We start from the raw sequence: 26,693 nt of genomic DNA, 5'->3' as shown, positions 1-26,693 counted from the left end.
CCCCGGCACAACGAACGTGACCCCACCACTCTCTATACTCGCGCTTAGCTACTCTCTCTCTCTCTTGAATTTTCTCGAACCTCCCTTTCTCTCTCACTCTCTCTTCGATTTCTGATTCAATTGTAATGGCTGCTGCGAGGGTTGAGCGTGGCGATCTATGGAAGAGCAAGGCCCTGTCGGTGCAGCTGCGGCTCAGGCAGCGGTTCAGGGTGGAGGTGGATCGCCGCCTCCGGCACCACCCCATTTTTTCCAACGACGGTTACTTCTCCTCCACATTGCAGCGCTGGCTCGAGCGCTTTCGCGACTTCCGCCGTGATTCCCTCCCTTCTTCCACCGCCTTCTACCGCAAACGAGGTCCTTTCCTCCCTCCTTTCTTCAATTAAATTGAATTCATTTTCTTTTTATTGTGTTTTTCGTTTCCGATGGATTGCAAATTTTGATTGATTTGTTTCTGTGAAGGAATTTCAATTTCCTAACTTTGTGTAGTAAAACCTTGTGTCTTACTGTTAAAAATCAGTTAGCTAACTAGCATAGGAGGCAAGACTGATCATTGTTCGAATTAGCACGAATGTAAAAGTTGCATCTTGAGGACAATTTCGGGTTCCTATCGGTATAGGCTTGCATTTCGCTACGATTCCATTAGTGAAGTGAAAATCTTTGAGCTTGAAGAATTTGCAAATGTTTTTAGGAGTATTTGACTAGTTTGCGCTTTTGTAATCTACCCAAGTAAGAATTTGCGGCGGGTTTTCGGTGAGGACAGCAGTAAAAGGGCGATTTTTTGTATTGTGGTGCCTGCAGTGGGTAAGGAATTCAATGCTGAAGAAGAATCAATCCTTCTACGCATGCTTCAAGCTGTGGCTGTTCCGGTCATTGGCAGTGTTTGTCATGTGTTTATGAATGGATTGAATCAGGTTCAGGTAGGTGAGATTGTGGGGTATTAAATGTTTTTTATTTTGTAATTTTGTATTTTGAGGGCTGCAAGAATAATGTGGGTTTTCGGGTGTCATAGGTGTATGGTGTAGAAAAATTACATGATGCTGTACTATGCAGACCCAAAGGCAAGCCTCTTATAACGGTAACGCCCCAGCATCCTATTTACGGGTCTAAAACTTAATGCATATGAATTGATTGGCATCAGTACCATTTGCTCCTTCGCTATTTCTGTCGTCCCATTGGTAATTATGGCTACTTTTTTAATTCCCATTTCAGGTCAGCAATCATGTTGCTTCTATGGATGATCCGCTTGTTCTCTCTGCGTTGCTTCCTCGACATGTTCTTCTGGATGCTCAGAACTTGAGGTGGACACTTTGTGCGTCTGATCGTTGTTTTGCAAATCCTGTAACTTCAGCATTTTTTCGATCTGTCAAAGTCCTGCCAGTTTCTCGTGGTGATGGGATTTATCAAAAGGTATTCTTTTAATTATGTCAATAAGTTTGTTGAAAGTGTTGGGTAGTTTGTTAGGACTAGTGCTGTCATGACACGTATGATTGCAAATAAAACCAAACCTCTGCAGCATATAAGTAGTGCTTTGATTTTTATCTTCTTCTTTTCATATGTTTCTAGAAATGGGTCTTTTAGTTTGATAAATCAAAAGATACGATGCTCTTTCCTTACTTGTTTTGAACATTTCATATGTACCTTGGGTCTATGGAAGGGCTAAAAGCTATCAATTTGTCTTATAATTAATTGGCGCTTAACTGAATGATTCTGGTGCAGAATGATGGATACAGTTCTATTTACTCTATATGCAGATTTTAGTTAGTGATGTTTGATTTGGTTTTTGTTCTTCTATGTCATGTTTTATTTTATTTTTTGAGTAATGACAGTGTGATAACCATGCCACATTCTCATCTTTATGGTTTGATTGATTCAGGGAATGGACACAGCTATTTCAAAATTGAATCAAGGTGGTTGGGTTCACATCTTCCCAGAAGGTAGTCGTTCTCGAGATGGTGGAAAAACCATGGGGTCTTCCAAGAGAGGTGTCGGGAGGTGAGGATCTGATCTTCCTTTCTTGAAAGATATATTGCTCCCATGCTTTTATCTGTAAGCTTTTCGGTAAAGAGAGTCTTCGATAGTAACTTATGGCACATTGATTAAACCAGTAATTGGATGTAGTGTTCTTTTCATTGGAACACTTTGCGGTAACTATTGCATATTCTTACTTGGCAGGTTGGTCCTTGACGCCGACAATATTCCCATGGTTGTTCCATTTGTGCATAGCGGGATGCAGGACATTATGCCTATTGGTGCTAGCATCCCAAGGATAGGCAATATGGTAAGTCCAATACTTGCTATTATCAGTACATATTCAGTGTTGATCTGCTTAGTTTCTGTTCGATAGGGTGTAATCCTTCCAGCTAGATACTTTGATACTTAGCAACCATATGAGTGAGCAGATATACCTTCGTATGTAGCCTTGTCTGCTGTAGGATTTGATTGTTGTTTTTACCATTACAGTCCGTGATGCCTTTCACGCTTTATCCAATGTTTTGTTCTTTTATGATACACTAGCTAAGTCGCACACGCGATGCGCATGTAAAAATTCTTTGTGGTCTCACTATAAAAGCCTTCCTACCGCCGCCCCCCCTACGTCTACCTCTATCAAATCTCATGTACCTGATGTGTGTGCCAATTTTTTATTTTTGACACAAACAAAAAAAAACTTTTGCAACCTGATACGATATCGTCCTTCTTGGCCCCAAACCATTTCATTTTTTTTCCTTCTCTCTCACCTGCTTCACCATTTCGCCTTGCATACCAAATCTCTCTCTCTCTCTCTCTCTCTCTCTCTCATCACGAGCTCCTCGCATGAAATCTCTCTCTGGATTCGGCCAATTGAATAACCTTCCTTCGTTCTCGATCCCAAATCCCCAAGTTCCGCATGTGCCTTTACCAAAGAATAAAACTGCTCTGCGAAACTGAACTCAGAACCCAGCATGCATCATAGCCAATGGAAACCGCACCACGCCCTTAACTCATCACCGCCACATGTCTCTTCCGATCTCTATCTCATTCCCATAAAAAATCTACCCAACCAGTCTTGACATGATATGAGGTTAATTCTAATATTAACATTCTATTCGTATTTTACGTATAACAAACAAGTTGTGTAAAATTTTGTCAAATTTAACTTCTGTTTGAAGCAAATACAAGTTGTATACTTTCTTTTGTTTTTGCTTATATTTTTGACAATTATTATCTAAAATAATTAGCAATAAAAAAAACCATCTATATATAACCCTACCTCCTTTGGAGATGCTCATGTCTTTATCTACATAAGCTGGCGAGACGTTAAGATTACTAATTGGACAGATAAAAACCTGTTTAATATGTAGTTTATATAATGTCCAGCTTACTGTTTTCACATATAATTGGACAATGTAGGTGACGGTGGTTATTGGCGATCCAATCTACTTTGATGATTTGTTGAATTCTGAAGGAGCTAAGCATGTATCAAGAGGAAAGCTGTACGATGCTGTATCTTCAAGGATTGGTCATAGACTAAGCGAACTGAAAGTTCAGGTCGACAAATTAGCTCAAGTAACTCGGTCACAAAATCTTCCTGCGCGGAACACAGACCGAGCTGCAGTGATTTTGCAGCATGTTGATTGGGAATCATTCGGAATGGGGAACCTTACACCTTCCGAAGATGATGGTTCACCGCTGCAAGAACCTGAGATCCAACTAGCTGCTCCTCCCCATACACAAGAACCCCGGTCTGCTGATTGGAGTTACAGAGTGGGTTTCTCTCGTGAAGGTGGCTTTGCATCACGGATGCGTAGTTTCATGGACCAGAGTGAGTTTATGGGTTTCGCAGCTAGAGGCATATTTATGAACCGTAGAGTCCAAGAAACCTCTCCGAGCGGTAGCGGGGTTGGTCCGTTGAAGGCATGGAGACGATACTTGGAGGCCAATGTATTACCACAATGGAATTAGTTCTAACATAAATCTAGCACAGGCTTATGTAAATTAAAATTTTGGTGTTCATCATAAAAGAACTGAAATTTTGGTTGAAAATTTTCCGTTTGTTTTCAAGTATCAAGCTTTGGTTTAGAACGTTTTCAGTACCAAAATGGTTAAAGTTCCTACTAGTGGTGTGTTTTTAGAACGTTTTGTTTATATGTATGGTTTCATTTCAGTTAAAGTGAAAGATTCTAGCAGATGGCAGTGCACCTCCTTATTTTGTTGAACTTGTTTGAAAGTGCTTTTATAATAACTAAAAGCACTTGTTTTTGTTTTTGGGTAAAGAATGACTAAATGCAGTAGAAAAATACGTTTGTGGGGTTCAAAAGCACTTTGGCTTCTTGCAGAAGTACTTGAATTAAGTGTGTTTTCAGAATTCATTTATATCTCTACTAATTAATAAAATACTTATTGTCAACCAAAATTCTATTAAATTATCAGTTTAACCCTCTAATTAAAATAGAACATGAATAAGAAATATGGGGCACCAAATTTAGCTTTTTTTTTCTTTTCAAAACCTCATCTACATGTAATCCTAACATATCTCTAATTAAAAAAAAAAATTTCTTACATTTTTTTGTGTGCGCCCGTATGCTAGTTTTTATTAAGAAATGATTTTAAAAAACATTTTTTATGAAAACTATTTTGAGCCAAATTAAAGCAATTTCCAGACAGGCCATTTAATGGTGTATTGGACGAGGTATGTCTAACAACCCACTATCTATCATTGACATGTCACCCACATTGTTAAAATTATAGGAAAATTAATGAAAATTGCTTGAAAAAGATAAAGGACAAAATAAAGGGTAAAATAAATAGTATCATGATTAACTTTTTAATGTAAAATTATGATTTTTCGTTAAAATAAATAGTACTAAGAATTTTTTGTTAAAGTTCCTTAAAATTATTGCTACTTGACTATGATCTGTCGAACAAGACATGAAATCTAACATCATTATCCAAGACTTACATGCACTTACGTCTTGGACCAATAACGCATTATGTATGGAAAAATTTCTTTAACATCGAGTTATTAGCTTGAGAGATCACCATAGTGACAGTGGAAGCAATCATTAGAGTCGTTCATCTAGTTATCCTCATAAAGGTCTAATGATCGAACGGATCAGATCATATCAATCATTGAACCCAATAGGTTTTAGTGGTTACAAAGCCATCCCCACCGCTCAAAATCATTTCGGTTCACAATTCATAAATTCATCGCCACTTAGCACTAAGATATAATAGTATTCTTTTTTATTTATAAATGAAAGATCTTAAATTTGATTTTCATTAAAAATGAATTTGAACAAAGTTATTACTATCTTATTATAAAACTTAACCCACTTCTTTTATCGTTAATGTAGATAATATCGTTTTTTCAAAACAACTCATCATCAGAGTCACCACCTCACAGGCTCACACATCTCCCAAAGTCCCACAAGTGACCCTTTACGGATCACACCTCAAAGGCAGCTCTTCTATGTCACGCGTTTCAATCACAACAAATCTTGGACGTTTATTTCTGTAGGCGCCGCAAAAATAAACGGACAAGATTGATCAGGTTATTCGTGCTCCGCAGGGAATCACGTTTCTCTCTTCCTTTCTCTGCCCCCTGAATCTTACAGTACACCGGTTCATTTCCCATCAAATCTCAGAAGAGAGAGATAGAGAGGATAGAGAGAGAGAGACTGAAAACAGAGAAAAATGGCGGACGAAGAAGAAGCAGAGCTAAGCGAGAAGCAGAAGAAGGAGATAGCAAAGTGGTTCCTCCTCAACTCTCCCCCCGGAGAAATCCAATTCGTCGCCAAAGGTCTCACCTTTCACCCCAAAAGTTCACATTTTTCTCTAATTTTTATTTAATTTCGTAAAATTTCAAATTTCGATCGATCATGCGAAACGCATTCTGTATTTGATTTTCTCTTCTGGGTTGGCAGATGTGAAGGCGGTAATCAACGACGACGTTTTGTACGGGGAGGCTGCGTCAGAGGCCTTCCCACTGTACAACAAATCCCACTTGATTTCCATCGAAATGCCGAGCCGAATCGGCGACGTAAGTTTTCCTTTTTCCTTTTTCGAATGAAATATCGGCATTTCGATGGATTTTCGAGTTCCCAATTTGTGAAATTTGCAGACTTTTATTGCCTTGTTGATGTATTTTTGGTTCCAGAATCTGAAAATGTATGGGGTTTTGTTTCTGTTTGTGAGAGCAGGTTATAGTTACATCATATGGTGAGCTCGGTGAGACCGAGTTCATTGATCCCAGGACAGCTCAAGTTGCTGTAGTTGACCACATTAAACAGGCAAGTGTTTCATTTTTCTTCCATTACACAAATCCGATGATACCGAAAATGGGGGTGAAGAATATAGTTTCTCATATTTAAAATTTAGGATACTGGTAGTTTTTTATATAAGCGACAGTGGTGGAAGGGGGGAATCGAACTGGGGATCTCGGGTGCAAGGGTGAATGCTCTTGAGAAGATGAGCTACAAACCCTTTGCTTGGATACTGGTAATTAAGTATTAGTAAAGCATGAACCTTGCTTATGGGGAAGATCCTGATGATAGAAATCAAGCATCCATGCATTTGTTCCGTTATGACATTTTTGAGAGAATTGATGGGCAAGCACATGAGTGCATTTATTCATACGGCTAATATAAAAGCTTTTCGTGTATCTTTCGTTACTCTTGTTTGTAATTACATCCTATTTTTCTGAGTCATTCACCATCTGGACTTTGTCCATGCATGTATGATATGACATGTGTGCCTGTTATTCTCCTTGTTTGTCACCCTTTATTACCTTTTCATTTAAATTGTTACCAATTATTTCATTAAAATGTTCTAAAATTGGTTCAGGTTTGTACAGAGGTGAGACCTGCACAGGATGAGGAACTTCCATCCGCATATGTTGAGGAATTCCGGTATGCTTTTATTTTCCGTGAAACTTTACACATGTTGATATTTGGCTTCATATTAGGGGTTTTAAGTGCGCTGCTTATCTTTATGTGCTTATTCCAAGTATTTGGCATGGGAATAGTTTCACATTAATCCTGTAGGAACTACTACTTTGTTAATATTGAGTTACCAAACCAGTAATACTTTTACCAAAGAAAGTTAATATTTGAGAGTGCCCTTTCCATAATGACCTAGACAGAACTATGCAATATATGTGTTACTTCTCGTCCTGTTATCTTCGTAACATGCTCGTTGAAGAAGGAAACAAATATAAAAATTATTGGAAGCTTGTGGAAGCAACACACAAATAGAACCATAGCTGTTTTTATGTCAGTTGTGTGTGCATGCGTACATTGGTGTGCTTGTGTCTGTGGGAGTTTGGTGGGCTTGTGCATAAGTTAATATTCTTTCCTTTCAGGTGTGCTCTGGATGCAGAAATACTTAAATATGTTGGTGAAGCTTATCCGAAAGGAGTCTGCTCAGTGTACTGTGGCAATGGTAAAGATGTGGAGGGCCCTGGATTTGACTTTGAGCTTGTAGTGGTGATTTCAGCTGCTAGACACAGCCCACAAAATTTCTGGTATGTGAAATTAGTGCTGTTCCCTACCCGCGAGCTTGTTTATTTCTCCTTAACATTTGTATTTCAGTTGGAACAGATGTATATATAGTCTATAAACTACTAAAAAAATCTGTCTTGTTATTATACCAGGTCCTTTCTTAGTTACATGAAAGAAGAAAATGTTGATTTTCCTTTTCTTGCCTCTTTTATGTGGGAATCTTCTGATATAAGTTTATTTGTCATGCGGCGTAGTAACGGTAGTTGGCGTTCTGTATGGAGCATTGAGTTCAAAGATGAAATACAAATGCTGGAATTAAAAGGCAAACTGCAGGTATTTCATATGTATTTGGCTTTCAGTATGGAGCATTGAGTTCATAGCTTAAGCACCTAACCAAGAAGGAACTGTTTCTCATCCATGCTCTTCTATTCTTCTCCTTCTTTCAGGTAGGTGCCCACTATTTTGAGGAGGGCAATGTGCAGTTAGATGCAAAACATGAATGCAAAGATACAACAATTTTTCAGGTTGATGTTACAATATCTATCTCTGGTTATTGTCATTTTTATTTTTGTATTGCTTTTGGTGATCTATCATACAAGGTCATTGTACCTTCCCTTAGTTAGAACCCTAGGGCTCGTTTGGTGTAGAGGATTAATATAAAATGGAGAAGCCACTATTTTTAAGGTATGTTGAAAGAAGAAATAAAAAAAATTTGTGGTGAACTCGGAGGTAGAAGATGGATTACTCAATAAATAAAAGTTATCCATTCCAATGGGAGAAGTTTTCTTCATGTCCATCTCTTCTAATCCCCTCAAAATGAAAAATCATCCGCCACAGCTTTCAAAATACATTGAATTTAGAGGGTTATCCATTTTAATCCAATCCTCTCCACCAAATGAGGTTTTAATGTATTGCTTTTAGTATAACTTTGTACTTCAATTTTTATTTCATCTTTGTATTAATCACAACAGTTTCTTAGTCTTTTCGGCATGTTATGAATCATCTGACACTTTTTGTGTGTAGAAACAGAAAGGCTATAGTTGAATTTGATATTATTCATACAAATACTTAAGCATTGATACAAGGCTCGGTGATCTTATGAGTTCCCATGTCATGCTTCTGATACATTAATGATAAAACATGTCCTGTGGCTGTTTGAACTTTTATTTTCACAACTTAACATTTCCTATGATTCTTATTTGTTGCAGTCCTCTGAAGATAGTGCAATTGCCATTAGCAACATTATTCGTCAACACGAGACCGAGTACTTAACATCTCTTGAGGTTCAAAATACACCAATTTCTCTAGTTAATAGCCGATGTTTTAACTTTTTGAGCTCTTCACTAACAAATTTACTTCTGTAGGCATCTTACTCAAATTTGCCTGATACCACTTTCAAGGTACTAATAACTTCCATCAAGAATGAAATTAAATTTATTACATTTGCACCGTTCAACATATTCGAACATAATATGTTCATTATGAACATGAAACACATTCGCATAAGAAAAACTGTTTCTTTACTATTACCTTACCCCAAAACATCTTTGTAATTGATGTCAGTACTAACCTTCAAAACTTAATCGATGTGATGCAGGATCTTCGAAGAAAGCTTCCAGTTACGCGCACCCTATTTCCGTGGCAGAATACCTTGCAGTTCAGCTTGACGAGAGACATCACCAAAGAACTTGGCATCGGAAAGTGAGTTCACCTTTTCAAATGAAGATGTTCAGCCAAGAGAGCGAGTTTCTTCCCATGTAGACCCATAGCTTGAGTATGCCAGTCGTACTTAGAGTTTGCCTACCTATGATTCTTCCCTTTTGCTCGTTTCCATTCTGAGTCATGTCTCCGCCATTGGAGCTTCTCTCCCTCAGTTTTGGTGCACTGTAATATAATTGTTGTTTATGTTGTGTATAGTAAAAGGGTTGTGGCTGTTTCTCGTTGTGTTATGAACTTGTCAATGCGGAGGACGTTGCGGAGTTTGTATTTGTAATTGTTATGAAGAGTGGCTTAATTTGTGTATTGGCTTCCTTTTATCAAATCAACGATGTTTGTTTCAACAGTACATCAAAGATGTGTACAAAAAACCCAATAGGATTGTTGAAGCAACAACCCGAAAAGGAAAAACCAAAGCGGACAAAAGCCGCGCAAACCACATCACAAATCTAGCATAATTTGATTTGTATTCCAGCTAATTTGGGGGAGAGAGAGTTTCGAATCTAAGATGCATTAGAAACTTAACACTTTATTCATTAGGATATTAGATCACATGCGAAGTAGGGCTGTTCTCACACGGAATGTCCATGCCGATGTACTCTAGTTTTCAAGCACGAGGAAAACTTCATAGGGCAGTTTTCACATGGAATGACACTAGCATGGGGTGGGGTGGCGTTGTCCTTAACGAGTTTTCAAGGTGTATCAAAACTCATTGAGGAGTCTCATACTTTATAAGAAGTGCATTACAAATGTCACGGTTAAAATGTCTTTATCTGAAAATTTCTTATCATTCTATTAGAGCACTTCCAGTGTAGTAAGGTCCTCTGGGCAATAGGCAACTCAAATCCCTTAAATCAACGGTAACTGTCGTGAATAATAACTGCTTAAGTGCATCTCCACTTCTAAACTGAATAGCTCAAACAATTTGTATTAAATTATTAGCATTTTTTATTTTATAAAATAATAAAAGATAGCTTTATTTTTAATTTCAGATAGTAATAAAAGATTAGTTAAAAGTATTTAAAAATATTGAAATGTGGTGTAAAATGGAAGAACATGGTTAGGGATTTATAGATTTTTTTTAAATTATAATTTGTAATAATTTAAATTGTGGCTGACATCATGATGACGTCAACCTTTAGTCACATAGGTAGGGTGCTAGGCCATACGATTATTGTCTGACTTCTCCATCAAGCTCACCTTGAGCCCAATTGCCCGTGTGAGTTGGAGTGTTTTGGAGAAGGGGAGGAGCGGGTTGGGTTGCCTATCCTCAGGGTAATAAGCAACGGTAGAGTTGCTCCTATAGAGCGGTGTCTGGATCGCTTGAGAAGGGTCGAACTTCCCTAAAGAATCATAAAAAAAACATACGAAGAAGAAAATTGAAGGAGGAGTTTTGGGTACAAGACTAGAGTGGGCAAACGGACCTTAGATGGTAATAAACGGGTCTGATCTGATCCCTTCGACTTTAGGCCCGCTCCGGCCGTGCTCACCAATATGTGATGACTCATAAGTGGGATTAGGTCAAAATCCCGCGCTAATTAGTTGTCTATAATATCTTTATCACTTACTAGCGAGCCTCGGAAACAATTGCTCGCCGCAACGTTTTTGTTGTTAAGAAACTTTCCCTGTGATTATTCTCTGTGAGAAATTGCGATGGAAGAAGATTGGGTTGCAGGGCAATTTCTTACTTGTCGGCGTAGAAACTGGTATATATTTGAATTTTAGGGTTAGGGTTTTGAATTTGATTCTCTTCTCGCTGAAATTTTGAAACTTTGGTATTGTATTTTGAATTTTTGTTTTGTATTTGTTCTGATAGTGTTGTAGTTGTTGTTGGCTTGATTGCAGCTTCCATTCTCTCTGCTTAAATTAGTGCAGGCCCATAATTTGCTTAGTAAAGTGAAGATCTTTCTCTCAATTTTACTATGTTTGGTTGCTGAGAAAATGTAGGAGGAAAATCTAATTTAAACAAATAGAATAGACGAACTAACTAGAAAATAAAAAAGGAATATACTTGTCTACTGATTCGTTGTAGTTACAATCAATATTTTGTTCTTGAACATATTCAATCTGTCAATGAAATGTTTCCCTCAGCATCTTCTTTGAATGCGTCTTTTATGTTTGATCTGATTCGAACTCCCCCGATGTGTGTGTGTTCTGGTTTGAATTCATGTCGTTTGTGTGTGTCTAATTTTCTCTGGGATGATGCAAATTAGCCAAATCATACGTCGATGTGCTCCACGAGGCAAATTTTTCGAAGCGCTTTGCCAGTCTCTTCTATGGACTTGGCAAGGCTTTAGAAATTTGCCTTTTGTAGAAGCGTATCTATCTGATGATACAATAGAGATAGGGTTCCTTGCTGACCGGAATTTTCCTCTCTTGATAATCGGTTCTTATTGTGTCACATTCAATTGTTTATAGTTTCGTTTTGCATAAGCATTTAAAACAACTGTATGTATCGGTACTGCAGTCTGAACTAGAGCTCGTTGCCATCACCATAGCCATCGGATCTGCTTGGTGAAAAGAGGCAGACGTTGATATGTCGACGATTCAAAAGCATTGAGCATTCTTCGAGAGATGGTGCCACTGAAAGACATAGTGCCAGCAGCACAGAACAACATAAACACAAGGTTCATACTTTTGGACAAAGGCATCGTCAAGACTACAACTACGACCTCATCACAAACCCAAAACAAGACGTGCCTGGCGCTAGTGGCGGACGAGACTGCGGCGGTTCACTTCCAGCTGTGGGGGGACGAGTGTGACGCCTTTGAGCCCGGTGACATCGTGCAGTTGAGCAATGGCATCTTCTCTTACTGCAGGAACAACCTTTTGCTCAGGGCAGGCAAGAGAGGCAAAATTGAGAAGGTTGGGGAGTTTCTGATGGCATATGTTGAGACCCCAAATTTGAGTGAGATTCGTTGGGTTCCTGACCCTAATAATTCCAAGAAGTACATTCAGGAGGCTGTGATCTCCCCACATTCTCGTATATTTCCTCCCAAATACTAATCCATGAAGAAGTAGTTGTGTATTGAAAAACCGCAAACGTGAGCGTAGTCACATTGTCTAGAGCTGATGTGTTTTTTCTACGAAGAGCGGCGCTAGAAGTAGAAAACTACATAGGGTGGGCTAATTTCTTTTACTTGTATGTGAAGTGAAATTTAGGTGTTGTGGGCGACGATCTCCTTGTTCATATGATGAGAAATGCTTGAGGATTTGTGTATAGTGATTGGGTTTGGTTCTGCAGTCATACCATTGCAACCATTTTTTTTTTTTTTTTCGTTTCTTCGTAATATTTCGTAGATATTTTAAACACTATACACGACATGCAGAAAAAAATAAAAAAAATGTAAAAATTACAATATTTAGACTAATAATTTTCTTTTATTAATCATGGTTATGCTCCTGGCCTGAGAGATTTTTAGAGTACTTAGAACAAAAGGCAATGTATCGGCTTGTGCTCGGAATAAATAGAAAAATCACTCAACCTAGTGTAAAAAAAAAAAAAATCACAGGGGAATATATTGTCACATCTCAATGATTCAATCAATCACGAGCTGGTGGTGTAATAATAAAGAGTGGATTACGAGGCTTTTTTAAAACTAAAAATTAGAGGTCTCGGTTCGAAATCCGTTACTGGGTTAGAAGCCAGACTTGTGGTCAGGAGAAGCTAAAATGCCTTTCTGAGTCTTCTCGACTTACGAAAAGAAGTGAATAGCCGTTACTTGCCATCCGTTTTCTTTTTAAAAAGAAAACAAAAAAGATTCAATCCTATGGGCCAAAATGCAGTTCATGGATATCCTAAGCCCTTGGTTAGTCAGAACTGGCGGCCCCACACGCGACTTTCCATGCAATCATCAGTCATCACTATCTCAGCTCATCACCAAGGACGGTTGAACTTGAACCCACAAAAATGGCAGAAATCAAAGCCGATACGAGCCACCACCAGAGTCTAATCGTGTCAGAACCCGATGTTTCCGACCCGAAGCCATCCAAATCGAAGCGCCTCGCATCCCTGGACATCTTTCGTGGCCTCACCGTCTCGGTAGGTAGTTAATTCACACTATTTTTTTACTCTTTTTACTTGATTCACTGTTTTACTTTGTGCTTGAATGATGTAGTTGATGATTCTGGTTGACGATGCGGGTGGAGAGTGGCCAGTGATTGGCCATGCGCCATGGAATGGCTGCAATCTTGCAGACTTTGTGATGCCCTTCTTCCTCTTCATTGTGGGCATGGCCATTGCTCTTTCTCTCAAGGTTTGCTTTCCATTTCTTTCTTTGTAACTTTCTTCTTTTAATTAGGCCCGTTTCGTCGACTAATTTTGTAAGAAATACTTCTGCTTGTAAGCACTTTTGGTATAAGCACTTTTATTAGGAACACATTGAAATTTTTATTTAAATTAGAGCTCGTTTGGAAGTTTTTGAAAATGAAAGGGCTTTTAGAGAAAATGTTTTTAGGTTCCAAAAAAACACCATTTATGTGCTTTCTTCCAAGAAGCATCAATTATGTGCTTTTTCCATTAAGTGTTTTTTTAGAATTTACTTGCATTTTTACTAAAGATTGGTTCTAGAAAAGTTTTCATCAATAGCGTTTTCAGCCATCTTAAAACACTTCCACACAACCTAGCAATGTGTGCTTCTTCATAAAACGCTTTTATGACTCATAAGGCCTTTAAGTTTTCCTTCCAAATACTGTTAGAAGCGCTTTTACTTGGCAGATTGTGCGTTAAGCTCTTCGAGGAGCAGTCCCAAATCGGAATTCAACTAGATGATAACACTCGTAGGGCAGTGTGACGACCCCTTGCACCTAGTTTGAATCCCCCTCTTTTTTTCTATATTAGACTAGTTTAGAATATCGCATCGTAGGAAATGATAACACAGCGTGTTTTTCTTATAGAGAATACCGGACCAATTTGTGGCTGTCAAGAAGGTGACTCTTAGAACTCTGAAGCTACTGTTTTGGGGTCTCCTATTACAAGGTTTGAGTTCTTCCTTTGAAAATATGTTGTCTTTTTATTTGTTGGGTTCATTATTTACTTCATTGTCTTTATAGTTTCTAGCCTTGCGCGAAAGCAACGTTACAATAATGTGCTTAAACACTTAAATAACTAGTTAGGGAATTCAATGCCAATCAAAACCTTGGTTTTCGTATCATTGTTAATCGAATGATACTTTCTGTGTGATGCATTACTTTATTTCAGACTTGAAATTACCAGGTGATTTGAGAAACTGTCAATTGCTTTTGTTGTCGTGAGGTGAACTGGATGCCTACAGTCTTTAGATATTAGCTCAGGTGGCGCTTAGTAATCTAGAACATGTCGATGCACTGTTCAAAACTTATTTCTGTTTTAAGTAGGCCCAAAGGTCATTGACAAGTTAAATCCTGAGAACAGTTACCAAAACTCTTTCGTGATAATGTGGCAAACCCTGCTTTTCTGTTCTTACGTAGACAATGACAAACATAACTTTGATATGTTGTGAAGGAGGTTACTCGCACGCTCCTGACAAACTAACATATGGTGTCGACGTGAAAGAAATAAGGTGGTGCGGTATTCTCCAGGTAATTTTGGTAATCATACACTTTTATGCGGTTTATATTGATTACGTACGTTGAACATTGAGTGGTTCTTGTTGCTTCTTGTAGAGAATTGCTCTTGCATATCTGGTTGTGGCACTGATTGAAATTGTATCGAGAGGTGCAGAAACCAAAGATATGGCACCCGGCACGTTCTCCATATTCAAGTTGTACTATTGGCACTGGTAATTCTATATTTCTATAATGCTATAAAGTGTGTGTTTTTTATTTAATAAAATGATGACAGAAGAATTCTTCGTTCCAAAATTTGTAGGCTTGTAGCTGCATGTGTTCTCGTTATTTACTTTGCTGTGATTTATGGGGCATATGTTCCTGATTGGCAATTTACTGTCCAGGACAGAGAGAGAACCGATTATGGGAAAAGTTACACCGTAAGCCTTTGATCCTCAAATTTTTTCTAAATGATAAGCACATCTCTTAAAATTATTTGAGAATTGTTGAATTTGGAAAATTTGGATGTGGTAGGGATCTAAAATATGAAATTACAATATATTCTGCTTTGAATATTCTTTGTCGTTAGGTAACTTGTGGCGTGAGAGGAAAACTAGATCCTCCGTGTAATGCAGTAGGATATATTGACAGAGAAGTGTTGGGAATCAGTCACATGTATCAGCGTCCGGCTTGGAAACGATCCAATGTATGTAGTTTAATCTTTTCCTTGATTGATCATTTATATGATTTTCTGATCAAGAGCTTACATCAGTGCCAGTTTTAATGTATAAACTTCTTGACTTTGAAATTCTGCAGGCTTGCACTGAGAATTCCCCATATGCAGGACCATTCCGAAATGATGCCCCATCATGGTGCCGTGGTCCTTTTGAACCTGAAGGAATTGTAAGGTATATATAACCCTTGACTTTGTTGGATTTGAACCGCTGTCCTGTACTAGTTTCGGACACTTAAGAGATAATATCAGGCCTCTGCTTCCAGATAATCCGATAGATGTTAATTCTGTGGTACTTTTTAGAAGTTTTATGTGGATTTCTTTCCACCTGCAGCTCTATATCTGCAATTCTCTCTGCGATTATTGGAGTGCATTTCGGACATGTGCTTATACATATGCAGGTTAAGTCTCTGATTTGTATATTCGGTGCTTAGCATGTGGAAGACTCTAACTCATTTTTCTTGTCTTTCCGGGTTACAGGGTCATCCGGCCAGACTGAAGCATTGGGTTCCGACAGGATGTGCTCTCCTCGCCCTAGGAATTATTCTTCATTTCAGTCATGGTGAGAACTGAGGCGAACTGGAGAAGTTTATGCAGCGATTGATGTGTTTACCAGTAAGTTATTCTTTCTAATGTTTTATTCCCATTGCAGCAATTCCTTCAAATAAACAGCTGTACACATTTAGCTACGTATGCATAACATCGGGAGCGGCAGCCTTGGTGTTTTCAGCCTTCTACCTTATGGTATATTAACTCTTCTCATGTAGACTTTATAGTTCCTTCCTTTTTCTCATGAGGCTATAAATTTTCGAATGAAGGATAACATCGTCTCCCGCCAGGTTGATATCTGGAGCATAAGGTACCTGTTCCTGCCGCTGGAATGGATCGGCATGAATGCTATGCTTGTCTATGTCATGGCAGCTGAAGGCATCCTCGCAGGATTCGTTAACGGGTGGTATTACAAGGACCCCCATAACACGCTTGTATGTTCGCTCACCATGTGTTTTTACCTTCATTTTTACCTGCAATCGCCTTGTTTTTTGTGTTGAACTGTGTTGAGTTGCGGCATGGCAGGTGTACTGGATTCAAAAGCACGTCTTCGTCGGGGTTTGGCATTCGAGGAGAGTAGGCATTCTACTCTACGTCCTCTTTGCGGAGATCTTGTTTTGGGGCATTGTCGCCGGCGTTTTGCATCGGCTGGGCATATATTGGAAGCTTTGAATGCTTCTGTTAGTATCTGAAGAAGTGTGGAAGGTCGAATAATTAGCAGTTTAGCATGAAATATTTTGTACATATGATTGGATAGCAGTGGCCCTTGAATTGTAAATTTTCTTGTAAACATAAGTGCCATCCTATTGACGAGGAAATTGTAACTCAAGTAGTTAACATTATTTATCTCAAAAGTCCTAAGTTTGATTCCCCTCACCCTCCAATTTCACTTGTTATAGTTTTTTACCACCCATGATTTTTCGTTTTCTTCTTATAGCTTTTTACCACCCATCAAAATTTTCATTTTACACTCACTTTTGATGCAAGAGAGTTTCTAGCTAGGTTAAGAGCTTATTTTTCCTTGCACCCGAGATCTTAAGTTCGATTATGATTCCCTTATCTCCAGACATCTCTAGTATTGAAGGAAAAAAACAATAACAAAATCGAACATCAAGTGACACTAAAGTTCTTAATTGGCGTTGGAGTGTGGAGCCTAAGATAAAGTAGGTTTGGCATTTGAAATAAGAGGTTTTAACGAAAAATCCACAGTATTATTCATTTTAACGAAAAATCATATTGTTACGCTAAAAAGTCAATCATTGTACTATTCATTTTACCTTTTATTTTGTCTTTATCGTTAAAACTCACAGTTTTCAAACCCTTTTCATTAGTTTTCTTTTAAAATATGTTCACCACAGTCGGTATCCCCCGATGGGGCATCAAATCTTCAAGACAAAATTTAGTTTGTAGCACTAAACTACTATTACGATTTAGTGATATTTTTCTTTACTTATAACTTAGAAGTTCTAGATTCGATTTTCTCTAAAAATAAATTTAAATCATATTATTTCTATCTTGTTACGAGGATAAATTCACCGCCGATTCACACAAAAACCTTTTTAGTTATCGTTTTCTTTTTTGGGTCAATTATCGTTTTCGTTGGAAGACAAGGACAAAAAGCTTTCTATTTTTTTTTTCCCTACTCTCTGAAATCTGCCGCTGAAAACTCTCTCTCGGTTTCTGAGGAGTAATCGGAATCCCATGGCGAACCTCATGGCAGAGGACACGACTTTTGAGGACGATCAGCTCGCCGCGATGACGACGGAAGACATCGTTAGAGCAACTCGTCTTCTCGACAACGAGATCCGCATACTCAAGGTCCCTTCTTTTCTTCTTTTTCACTCTCACGCACTTGTTGTACTCTAGGGTACTACTGATCGGTGCACAATTGGGATAAAATACTTGATTTTGATTTTAGAGTTGATTTATGATTTGGGTTTCCGATTGATTTATTTGGGAAATTTTGAATTTTTAGTTAGATACGTTGGTCGATGCTTTTGTTAGGTGGGTTTTTTTTTTCTTTCTAAATTTTGGGGATTTGAGATTTTAATATGTGAATCTTTGTGCTTTTTTCTGATTTTTTGTTGTGGGATTGAAGGAAGAAATGTCAAGAACAAATTTGGAGCTGGACTCGTACAAGGAGAAGATAAAGGAGAATCAGGAAAAGATTAAGCTTAATAAGCAGTTGCCGTACTTGGTGGGCAACATCGTTGAGGTATGTGTGTCTTCTTTTGGAGAAAAAGGATTTTTTTTTTGTTAAGGTGGGTGAAGTTGAGGTCGGTAAAGTAACTCTCTTTAGTGAAAATTAGAATAAATATTGAGAATCGAAGTGGACTTAAAATGTTGTACTGTAGTTTAGGGTTTACCTGTTTGAGTTAAGAATTAGTGGGGCAAGCAAATTTGACCCTAGCTTAAATATCTCAGGAATGGAGGGACAAATGATGACTGTTACTAAAGTGTGTTGGATTGGAGGACTTGGCTCCTTGCTTGCCATCTCCACACATCTATTTCTGGGCAACCCTTGTTTGCTAATTTTAGTAATATAATGAGTCTATGAAGATGTGATTTAAATTGTTAACTAGTTATTCTGACGTAATGTTTTATTAATGTTGATAGACGATATTGAGAACTTTAAGCTCTTTGAGTTGGTGTTAGTCTTTGATGGTCTGTGGACTTGGGGAGTTCTATTAGCCTTACTCTCTTACTGGTTTTTTTTATTCTGTATCTTTCAGATTCTGGAAATGAACCCAGAAGATGAGGCTGAGGAGGATGGTGCAAATATTGATCTTGACTCCCAAAGAAAGGGAAAGTGTGTTGTTTTGAAAACATCTACTCGCCAGGTAATCCAGCGACTAATGCTATGAACTTATTCCCTTATACCAACAGCAAAACAAATTACTGCAGTCATCTGCATCATTTCTTTTCTTTTATATTGGTGAATTTTAATTTTGTGATATGTGTTTACGGCTAAAAGAGACTTGTGTGAAAATCATATTTGATGCATTATTCAAAACCAAAATTATGGGGTTTTGTTTTACTGCAGACAATCTTTCTTCCAGTTGTTGGGCTTGTTGATCCTGATACCTTGAAGCCTGGGGATCTTGTTGGTGTGAACAAAGATAGTTACCTGATCTTGGATACTCTTCCATCCGAGTATGATTCTCGAGTAAAAGCTATGGAAGTTGACGAAAAACCAACTGAAGACTACAATGACATTGGAGGGCTGGAGAAGCAGGCAAGTTTCATATTTGAGACATTCTCTGTTGAGGCAGTCATGGTTGTTCTTAGATACCAAACATTTGAATTTCGTACGCTAATTTGTTTTTATTGAAACAGATTCAAGAACTAGTTGAGGCGATTGTTTTACCCATGACCCACCAGGAGCGTTTTCAGAAGTTAGGAATTCGCCCACCAAAGGGAGTGTTATTGTATGGACCTCCTGGAACCGGTAAAACTTTGATGGCTCGGGCTTGTGCTGCTCAGACAAATGCCACTTTTCTGAAACTGGCTGGTCCCCAACTGGTTCAGGTATACCATTATTCGATACAGTTATCACGGATACCTTTTTTTAAGCTAAGTATTTATGCATATGTTGATTTATGTGCACGTTGAGCATTGAGCAGCCGATATTCTAATGGTTTTGAGAAATGCCACTTAAGACATTATTTTCGTAGTTGAATTTTCTGCATTTTGGCATAGCTTTTGTTGTTGCTCTTATTGCTCAGAGTAGACAAAGATTGTCTGTTTCTTAAATTTATAATGCCCTTGTATGCACTAAAGGGTCCCACGCCCTGAAGAATTTATTTGTTTGTGACTTTGGGTTTGCTAGATTTAAAGTAGCTGTTTCATAGATTGTCCTTTATTTTACCTGTGTTGTATGAGGAGGGAATTGATCCTTTTGGGTACACACCTAGAGGGTCCCCACAACCTGAAGAATTGAATTATTTGTTTGTGACTTTGCGTTTGTTAGATCTAAATTAGTTGTTTCTTAGGTTGTCCTGCGTTTTACCTGTTTCATATTAAGAGGAATTGATCATTTTGGGGAGATGATCTCTGTATTAACAAGCTCTTTATCTTTAAATGTGCTCAACTTTGTAGGATGTGAGTAAACTTTGGATTTGTGACTCGGTCTTTAATGAAGTAATCGTACTTGTAATTGATGTAGATGTTTATTGGAGATGGAGCAAAACTTGTTCGCGATGCCTTTCTGCTTGCAAAAGAGAAATCCCCCTGCATCATTTTCATAGATGAAATTGACGCAATTGGCACGAAACGGTTTGATAGGTAAACTGTACTTCCTGAGCAGTCATTTGAAATAACAAATTTATCCATAGATATTGTTTCCTATTTTGATCACTCCATTCTTTCCTGTTTGAAATTTATGCTCACATTTTTTATTGCAGTGAAGTGAGTGGGGATAGGGAGGTGCAGCGTACAATGCTTGAGTTGCTAAATCAGCTTGATGGATTTAGTAGCGATGACCGGATCAAGGTTTGTTTCCTTGTCTGCAATGTATTTGCTTTTCCTACAACTATGATTCACTTCACAATACTTGGTGTTAGAGACTTTTTAACTTCAGTTGAATCTTAACACGTTCCAGACTTTTAACTACTGGGAGTTTAGCACGTAAAATTTGATAGTGGTACCATTCTTTTGTCTTAAATGCAGGTGATAGCAGCAACAAATCGTGCTGATATCCTGGACCCTGCTCTGATGCGTTCTGGTCGGTTGGATCGTAAAATTGAGCTTCCTCATCCCACTGAAGAAGCAAGAGCTCGGATTTTGCAGGTTTGCCTTTTACCATTGCATATGTTTTGTGATTACTTTTGTGCTTGGTGATAACATTGTTATTAAACCTTTACCTCAATCCTGTAGATTCACTCAAGGAAGATGAATGTTCATCCTGATGTCAATTTTGAAGAATTGGCTCGCTCGACCGATGACTTCAACGGAGCACAGCTAAAAGCTGTTTGTGTGGAGGCAGGCATGCTAGCCCTTCGCCGTGACGCGACTGAGGTGATTCTCTCTCTATCACTTATTGCATACGTCTACTGTCTTAACTTTGTGGGTATTACTTAAAAACCTGCGATAAGACGTGCAGTAATCTTCAAGTTTTGTTTTGATTCTACTTCAGGTGAACCACGAAGACTTCAACGAGGGGATTATCCAAGTTCAAGCTAAGAAGAAGGCTAGCCTGAATTATTATGCATAGATCGAACGTTGGCGAGTTTTCGTTCGGAAAAACCAAACCCTCCCTTGTGTATTCATCGTTGTAGTGATACTTGAAATTTTGTGAAAAGATATTCAGGTCTTGCTAGAACAGCAACTGGCCTTGTGTAACTGAAATGTTAGTTGATGGGTAAATACCTCTTCCTGGATATCATATCTTAGTTGATTTTAATTTGTTGATTTGTTTTCGTGAAGTGGTTCCTTTTTTTAGTCTCTCTCGTTTTCATTGTTTATCTTGAATCTTTGGTAGCCTCTGTTTCCCTTCACATTTTGCAAGAATATGGTTTACCTTTCCTGTTTAATGTGCTGGGAACTCGATCTGATACACTAAGTACCCATTGAAAATTCTCGTTCACCGCATGTCAACTCTTCAAGACTTTGAATATTTTAGTTTCATTACACTGTCCCAACACATAATTGCATTATTTGTCTATGTATTTCTTCTTCCTTTTTTAAGTAACTTCGAGGTACGAGGGAGATTTTATTTAGGAGTAAAAAAATTACAATTATCTTCAAAAGGGCGTCCTGAATTATATTAGACGACTCTTCAAACCATTCAAGCACAGTTCATTAGTTAAAGTGAATTTTGTCAAACGATGTGCGACTCTATTATGTTCCAATCTAACAAACAAGTATTTGTTACTCGGAGTTGTCTTCAACTACAACTTTGTATCATATATTAAACGTCCCACAGGTGGTGTATACTCTCTTGGATTAATTAATCCGTTATAAATAGTCTACTAAATGTGCGTTTGTTTCATTGGACTATCTCAAGTATTTGTATCAGCTTCCCTTTGATTTCTTGCCTTACAAACTCAATTATCTTTGTTTCGATCCTGGTCTCGTCGTCGATCTATTGGGCCGGGCCCAGCAGTTATTGTCTATACGCAATTGGGCCCAACAAGAAAAACCTCTCTTTTTTACTCCTGCTCAGAAAAATCCTTTCTTTAAGAACAAGTAGAGAAGCACTCTTCCTCTCACCCGACACTCTCTCAATCGGCATCTGAAAACTCTGCTCTGAGAAGAATCGGAATCGATGGCGAACATGATGGTAGAGGAAACGAGTGTTGAAGATGATCAGCTGGCCGCGATGACCACTGAAGATATTGTCAGAGCCACCCGTCTTCTCGACAACAAGATCCGAATACGCAAGGTCTCTTCTCTCTCACTGTCTGTGCTTGCGCTTGTTTAGGGATTGCTTTGGTCGATGCAAAATTAGGATGAAAGACTTGATTTTGAGTTTAGGGTTTATTTGTACTTCTGTTTACTGATTGATTTGTTTGGGAAATTTTTAATTTTTAATTTTTAATTAGGGTGTGGGTGTTTTCTGAATGGGTGGTTTTGAGATTTTATTATGTGAATGTTTGTGTTCTCCTTTTTTTTTTTTTCTTTCTGATTTTTTGTTTGTGGGATTGAAGGAAGAAATGTCAAGATCAAATTTGGAGCTGGATTCGTACAAAGAGAAGACAAAGGAGAATCAGGAAAAGATTAAGCTCAATAAGCAGCTGCCGTACTTGGTGGGCAACATTGTTGAGGTATTTGTCTTCTTGTATTCTCAATTGTTTTCGTGCGAAAAGCCCGTTATATAGACAATTTAGAGAAAGTATTGATTTTTTTTTATTAGGGTGAGTGAAGTTGAGGTCATTATAGAAACTCTCTTTAGCGAAAAGTAGAATACGCTGAATATGAGAATCGAAATTGGCATAAGATCTTGTACCATGGTTAGCATACAATCCAGTTGAACTACACTCTTTGAAACCATGAAAGAATTTTTTTTTTTTTAAAGGGGGATATGGGCCATATGGCTTGTTTGAGTTCCTAATTTGCCGTGCGAGCAAATATCTCAGAGATGGAAGTACGAATGATGGCTGTTATATAAAGTGTAACAAATTGGAGGACTTGGCTCCTTATGCATGTCATTGCAGCATGACATCTATTTCCGCGCAGTCCTGTTCTAATTTTAGTCATATAACGAGTCTACAAAGATGTAATTTAAACTAGTTATTATGTGGTTGTTTTTCATTTAATATCAATAAGAGTGTATTGAGAACTTTAAGCTCTTTGAGTTGATGTTAGTCTCTTGGTGGTGTGTGGGAGGGAGTTCTGTTAGCCTTATTCTCTAATATTCTGTATCTGTCAGATTCTGGAAATGAACCCAGAAGATGAGGCTGAGGAGGATGGTGCAAATATTGATCTTGACTCCCAAAGAAAGGGAAAGTGTGTTGTTTTGAAAACATCTACTCGTCAGGTAAGGCTGCATACTTATGTTATATAATTTTATCTTACCCGAATGACTTTGGTGACTTTTATCATTGATTTTCTTTTTTCTGATATATGTGTTCTCGGTTAAAAGAGACTATATAGGAAGCATTACTGACAAGCCAAATTATGGGTTTTGCTTTACTCCAGACGATCTTTCTGCCAGTTGTTGGGCTTGTTGATCCTGATAAATTGAAGCCTGGTGATCTTGTTGGTGTGAACAAAGATAGTTACCTGATCTTGGATACTCTGCCGTCTGAGTATGATTCTCGGGTAAAGGCTATGGAGGTTGATGAAAAGCCAACTGAAGAGTACAATGACATTGGAGGGCTGGAGAAGCAGGCAAGTTTCATACTTTGGACATGCTTTTGAGGCATTCATGGTGTTCTTAGACTTAGATACCACACATTTGGATTTTGTACCCTAAATTGTTTTTCAATGCAACAGATTCAAGAACTAGTTGAGGCAATTGTTTTACCCATGACCCACCAGGAGCGTTTTCAGAAATTGGGGGTTCGTCCACCAAAGGGAGTGCTATTGTATGGACCTCCCGGAACTGGTAAAACATTGATGGCTCGGGCTTGTGCTGCGCAGACAAATGCCACTTTTTTGAAACTAGCTGGTCCACAACTGGTTCAGGTATAGCATAATTCAATATGATTATTACTTACACCATTTTTTTTTCCAATTAAGAATGTGTGTTGAGCATGGGTAGGTGTTTTTCTAATGATTTTGACATACTAGTGCATAATAGATTTGTTTGTATACTTTGGGTTTTGTTGATTTAAATTAGTTGTTCCATAGATTTTCTTTCGTTTTACCTGTTTCTGATTAGGAGGAACTGATCCTTTTTGGGAGAGTAAATAGTCTCTGAATTAACTTGCTCTCTTGTGTAAATGTGCTCAACTGTTGTAACTTCAGATTTATAACTGTGTCCTTAATAAAATAATTGTACTTGGAATGGATGTAGATGTTCATTGGGGATGGAGCAAAACTTGTTCGCGATGCCTTTCAGCTTGCAAAGGAGAAATCTCCCTGCATCATTTTCATAGATGAAATTGATGCAATTGGTACAAAGCGGTTTGATAGGTATACTATACTTGTTGAATTCAATTTCATCGTGGATATCCAATTTGATCATTGCATTCTTTCTTGATTGAAATATATTCTCTCATTTATGGTTACAGTGAAGTGAGTGGAGATAGGGAGGTGCAGCGTACAATGCTTGAGTTGCTTAATCAGCTTGATGGCTTTAGTAGCGATGATCGAATTAAGGTTTGTTTCCTTGTCTGCAAGTCTATTTGCTTTTCCTGCAACTATGATGCATTTGGAAATACGTAGTAGATGTTCCAGTTCCAGTACTTGGTTGGTATCTTAAATGCAGTTGATAGCAACAACCAATCATGCTGCATAACCAACTTCATTTTGATGACATAACCAACTTTATTGTCTTAAATGCAGGTGATAGCAGCAACCAATCGTGCTGACATCCTCGACCCCGCTCTTATGCGTTCTGGTAGGTTGGATAGAAAAATTGAGTTTCCACATCCCACTGAAGAAGCAAGAGCTCGAATTTTGCAGGTTTCTCTTTTACAATTGCATGTGTTTTGTGATGACTCTGCGCTTGACAACATTCTAATCTATTACTATTTTTTTCTTAATTTTGTAGATTCACTCAAGAAAGATGAATGTTAATCCTGATGTCAATTTCGAAGAATTGGCTCGCTCAACCGATGACTTCAATGGAGCACAGCTAAAAGCTGTATGTGTGGAGGCAGGCATGCTTGCCCTCCGACGTGATGCCACAGAGGTGCTTCTCTCTCAATTAAACTATTCATACTAAAAAAGGATAGTGATTTTCACTCTCCCGTTTTCTCCTTTTGCACTCAGTTTGCATCTGTCCCTTTGATTTCCTCTAATTTATTCATCCAAATACTAGGAAAAAGAAAGAATAGAGTGCAGGGGGAGAAAATAGGAGTTTGAAAATCACTTCCGTACACGAAATTAGCTCAGTCTACTAATTAACGAAGTGTACTAATCTTGAGTGTTTGTTTTGATTCTCCCCCAGGTGAACCACGAGGACTTTAACGAGGGCATTATCCAAGTTCAGGCAAAGAAAAAGGCTAGCCTCAATTATTATGCCTAGATGAAATCATTTCACGTAGTTTGTTTCTCTTTTTTTTTTCGACAAATTTATGTAATTTGTATTTTTTTTCCCCCCTTTCTGTATCAAGTAAATGGATAGGCCACTGCACTACAGCCATTCAACAGTGATACTTGAAATTTAGGGTGAAAGATATTAGATCCTTTTTCTCGACTCGCTCTATCCGTCGGTCTCATGTTTCTTTCTTCTAACAGGACTTGTAATTAAGTCGATTAACGACGACGTATCCATCAATTATTAACGACATTATCGATGAAATCTGCAATAGTTGATTCATTAAACTGATGGTGTTGATTCATTAACCTAATGGTCACACACACGAAGTCTTCTGTGTAAGCACCAAAATTTGAGTAGCTTTTTAGGGTCATAGGATTTGGGATAGCTTTTGGAGAGAAAACCAAGTCAACCTGGCGGTGGTACAACTGGAAGAATGAGCTCATCTTAAAAAAATAACTAAAACAACCACCACAACAACAAGAAGCAAATCTTATCTTAGTGGTCGGCTGTATAAATCTTGGTACACCCTAAAAACGAGCATTTCAGATATTAGCTAAAAGTAAATACACTTGTTAAACCAAACAAGAATTAATTGAAGTTAATCAGGAAAGTAAAACGGTCTGTCGAGGATAGGGATGGGGATAGGGATGGGCAAATACCTATTGATTATGGGTAATCGCGGTTATCCGTCCATTTAAATTTGACGGTTACGGTTATAGGTAACCGTTTAAATAAATAAACGGTTATGGGTATAACCGTTTATCCGTGAAATTTAAATGGACGGTTATGGCTATTACCCGCGGTTATAAACGGGTACCCATTTAATAGTTTATTTTAATATATGTAAAACTAAAAATAATAATAATAATTAGTTTCTAACTAGGTTTAGAAACATGTTATTATTAGATGATGCATACCTATATATATTATTAGAGTTGTTAGAGATTGAAGTGAAACGGGAGTTATGTATTATTCTGTTTATTTTATTCACTAGTATCATATAAGAGAAATGAACGTAGAGAGGGACAAATGAGGAGAACATGAT

The 26,693-nt window shown here is 38.0% G+C and overlaps 6 protein-coding genes and 1 non-coding gene across 10 annotated transcripts; all 7 read left to right on the top strand.

The window, feature by feature from the left end:
- Positions 1–2: 2 nt before the first annotated feature.
- LOC137723241 (Phospholipid/glycerol acyltransferase family protein) lies at positions 3–4,163 on the top strand. 3 transcript variants are annotated; one of them, XM_068462397.2, is made up of 7 exons: positions 3–354; positions 799–917; positions 1,010–1,075; positions 1,210–1,407; positions 1,874–1,992; positions 2,173–2,278; positions 3,388–4,163. In XM_068462397.2, exons 1-7 carry the CDS (start codon positions 126–128, stop codon positions 3,937–3,939), a joined length of 1,389 nt encoding a protein of 462 aa, XP_068318498.1. In that variant the 5' UTR covers positions 3–125; the 3' UTR covers positions 3,940–4,163. The 3 variants fall into 3 exon arrangements, with proteins under 3 accessions (XP_068318498.1, XP_088549118.1, XP_088549119.1); XM_088692992.1 differs by having other exon boundaries at positions 46–354; positions 518–917; XM_088692993.1 differs by having other exon boundaries at positions 224–354; positions 689–917.
- Positions 4,164–5,466: 1,303 nt separating this feature from the next.
- Positions 5,467–9,497, top strand: CPA (Subunits of heterodimeric actin filament capping protein Capz superfamily). The gene is made up of 10 exons (XM_068461985.2): positions 5,467–5,776; positions 5,901–6,016; positions 6,177–6,266; positions 6,820–6,884; positions 7,337–7,498; positions 7,730–7,808; positions 7,922–7,999; positions 8,684–8,758; positions 8,840–8,875; positions 9,073–9,497. Exons 1-10 carry the CDS (start codon positions 5,671–5,673, stop codon positions 9,178–9,180), a joined length of 915 nt encoding a protein of 304 aa, XP_068318086.1. The 5' UTR covers positions 5,467–5,670; the 3' UTR covers positions 9,181–9,497.
- A 1,259-nt stretch (positions 9,498–10,756) lies between these two features.
- Positions 10,757–12,434, top strand: LOC137723439 (uncharacterized). The gene is made up of 2 exons (XM_068462636.2): positions 10,757–10,897; positions 11,659–12,434. The coding sequence occupies exon 2, from the start codon at positions 11,766–11,768 to the stop codon at positions 12,195–12,197; it is 432 nt and encodes a 143-aa protein (XP_068318737.2). The 5' UTR covers positions 10,757–10,897; positions 11,659–11,765; the 3' UTR covers positions 12,198–12,434.
- On the top strand, positions 11,386–11,556 carry LOC137724035 (small nucleolar RNA snoR127). The gene has a single exon (XR_011067157.2). It is a non-coding gene; the product is annotated as a small nucleolar RNA snoR127 (small nucleolar RNA).
- A 527-nt stretch (positions 12,435–12,961) lies between the features above and the next one.
- LOC137722877 (heparan-alpha-glucosaminide N-acetyltransferase-like protein (DUF1624)) lies at positions 12,962–16,875 on the top strand. Of its 2 annotated transcripts, none has more exons than XM_068461987.2 (13): positions 12,962–13,233; positions 13,310–13,447; positions 14,088–14,169; positions 14,674–14,750; positions 14,835–14,950; positions 15,040–15,157; positions 15,307–15,423; positions 15,534–15,625; positions 15,785–15,851; positions 15,931–16,012; positions 16,103–16,194; positions 16,290–16,433; positions 16,525–16,875. In XM_068461987.2, exons 1-13 carry the CDS (start codon positions 13,102–13,104, stop codon positions 16,669–16,671), a joined length of 1,404 nt encoding a protein of 467 aa, XP_068318088.2. In that variant the 5' UTR covers positions 12,962–13,101; the 3' UTR covers positions 16,672–16,875. The 2 variants fall into 2 exon arrangements, with proteins under 2 accessions (XP_068318088.2, XP_068318087.2); XM_068461986.2 differs by having other exon boundaries at positions 16,269–16,433.
- A 681-nt stretch (positions 16,876–17,556) lies between these two features.
- LOC137723688 (26S proteasome regulatory subunit 6A homolog) lies at positions 17,557–21,422 on the top strand. The gene is made up of 10 exons (XM_068462882.2): positions 17,557–17,817; positions 18,098–18,214; positions 18,732–18,839; positions 19,043–19,234; positions 19,336–19,527; positions 20,165–20,283; positions 20,403–20,490; positions 20,668–20,787; positions 20,875–21,015; positions 21,134–21,422. The coding sequence occupies exons 1-10, from the start codon at positions 17,701–17,703 to the stop codon at positions 21,209–21,211; spliced, it is 1,272 nt and encodes a 423-aa protein (XP_068318983.1). The 5' UTR covers positions 17,557–17,700; the 3' UTR covers positions 21,212–21,422.
- Positions 21,423–22,111: 689 nt separating this feature from the next.
- Positions 22,112–25,813, top strand: LOC137723687 (26S proteasome regulatory subunit 6A homolog). The gene is made up of 10 exons (XM_068462881.2): positions 22,112–22,381; positions 22,647–22,763; positions 23,369–23,476; positions 23,638–23,829; positions 23,935–24,126; positions 24,458–24,576; positions 24,675–24,762; positions 24,949–25,068; positions 25,157–25,297; positions 25,556–25,813. Exons 1-10 carry the CDS (start codon positions 22,265–22,267, stop codon positions 25,631–25,633), a joined length of 1,272 nt encoding a protein of 423 aa, XP_068318982.1. The 5' UTR covers positions 22,112–22,264; the 3' UTR covers positions 25,634–25,813.
- The last annotated feature ends 880 nt before the right edge of the window (positions 25,814–26,693 follow it).

Source organism: Pyrus communis, chromosome 4, assembly GCF_041283825.1.
Source record: "Pyrus communis isolate YQ-2024b chromosome 4, ASM4128382v1, whole genome shotgun sequence".
NCBI lineage: Eukaryota > Viridiplantae > Streptophyta > Magnoliopsida > Rosales > Rosaceae > Pyrus > Pyrus communis.
The sequence above is the reverse complement of the archived record's forward strand: the minus strand, read 5'-3'. Positions and strand labels throughout refer to the sequence as shown.

Bases quoted from the DNA above. Each gene is read 5' to 3' on its own strand.
- LOC137723241 (XM_068462397.2), top strand. From the start codon at position 126: ATGGCTGCTGCGAGGGTTGAGCGTGGCGATCTATGGAAGAGCAAGGCC. The intron at 1,076-1,209 runs GTAACGCCCCAG...TTCCCATTTCAG, and splicing joins AAGGCAAGCCTCTTATAACG to GTCAGCAATCATGTTGCTTC. The intron at 1,408-1,873 runs GTATTCTTTTAA...TGATTGATTCAG, and splicing joins GTGATGGGATTTATCAAAAG to GGAATGGACACAGCTATTTC.
- CPA (XM_068461985.2), top strand. From the start codon at position 5,671: ATGGCGGACGAAGAAGAAGCAGAGCTAAGCGAGAAGCAGAAGAAGGAG. The intron at 5,777-5,900 runs GTCTCACCTTTC...CTGGGTTGGCAG, and splicing joins AATCCAATTCGTCGCCAAAG to ATGTGAAGGCGGTAATCAAC. The intron at 7,809-7,921 runs GTATTTCATATG...TCCTTCTTTCAG, and splicing joins AATTAAAAGGCAAACTGCAG to GTAGGTGCCCACTATTTTGA.
- LOC137723439 (XM_068462636.2), top strand. From the start codon at position 11,766: ATGGTGCCACTGAAAGACATAGTGCCAGCAGCACAGAACAACATAAAC.
- LOC137722877 (XM_068461986.2), top strand. From the start codon at position 13,102: ATGGCAGAAATCAAAGCCGATACGAGCCACCACCAGAGTCTAATCGTG. The intron at 14,751-14,834 runs GTAATTTTGGTA...TGCTTCTTGTAG, and splicing joins GGTGGTGCGGTATTCTCCAG to AGAATTGCTCTTGCATATCT. The intron at 15,626-15,784 runs GTATATATAACC...TTCCACCTGCAG, and splicing joins GAACCTGAAGGAATTGTAAG to CTCTATATCTGCAATTCTCT.
- LOC137723688 (XM_068462882.2), top strand. From the start codon at position 17,701: ATGGCGAACCTCATGGCAGAGGACACGACTTTTGAGGACGATCAGCTC. The intron at 19,235-19,335 runs GCAAGTTTCATA...TTATTGAAACAG, and splicing joins TTGGAGGGCTGGAGAAGCAG to ATTCAAGAACTAGTTGAGGC. The intron at 20,788-20,874 runs GTTTGCCTTTTA...TCAATCCTGTAG, and splicing joins CAAGAGCTCGGATTTTGCAG to ATTCACTCAAGGAAGATGAA.
- LOC137723687 (XM_068462881.2), top strand. From the start codon at position 22,265: ATGGCGAACATGATGGTAGAGGAAACGAGTGTTGAAGATGATCAGCTG. The intron at 22,764-23,368 runs GTATTTGTCTTC...TGTATCTGTCAG, and splicing joins TGGTGGGCAACATTGTTGAG to ATTCTGGAAATGAACCCAGA. The intron at 23,477-23,637 runs GTAAGGCTGCAT...GCTTTACTCCAG, and splicing joins TGAAAACATCTACTCGTCAG to ACGATCTTTCTGCCAGTTGT.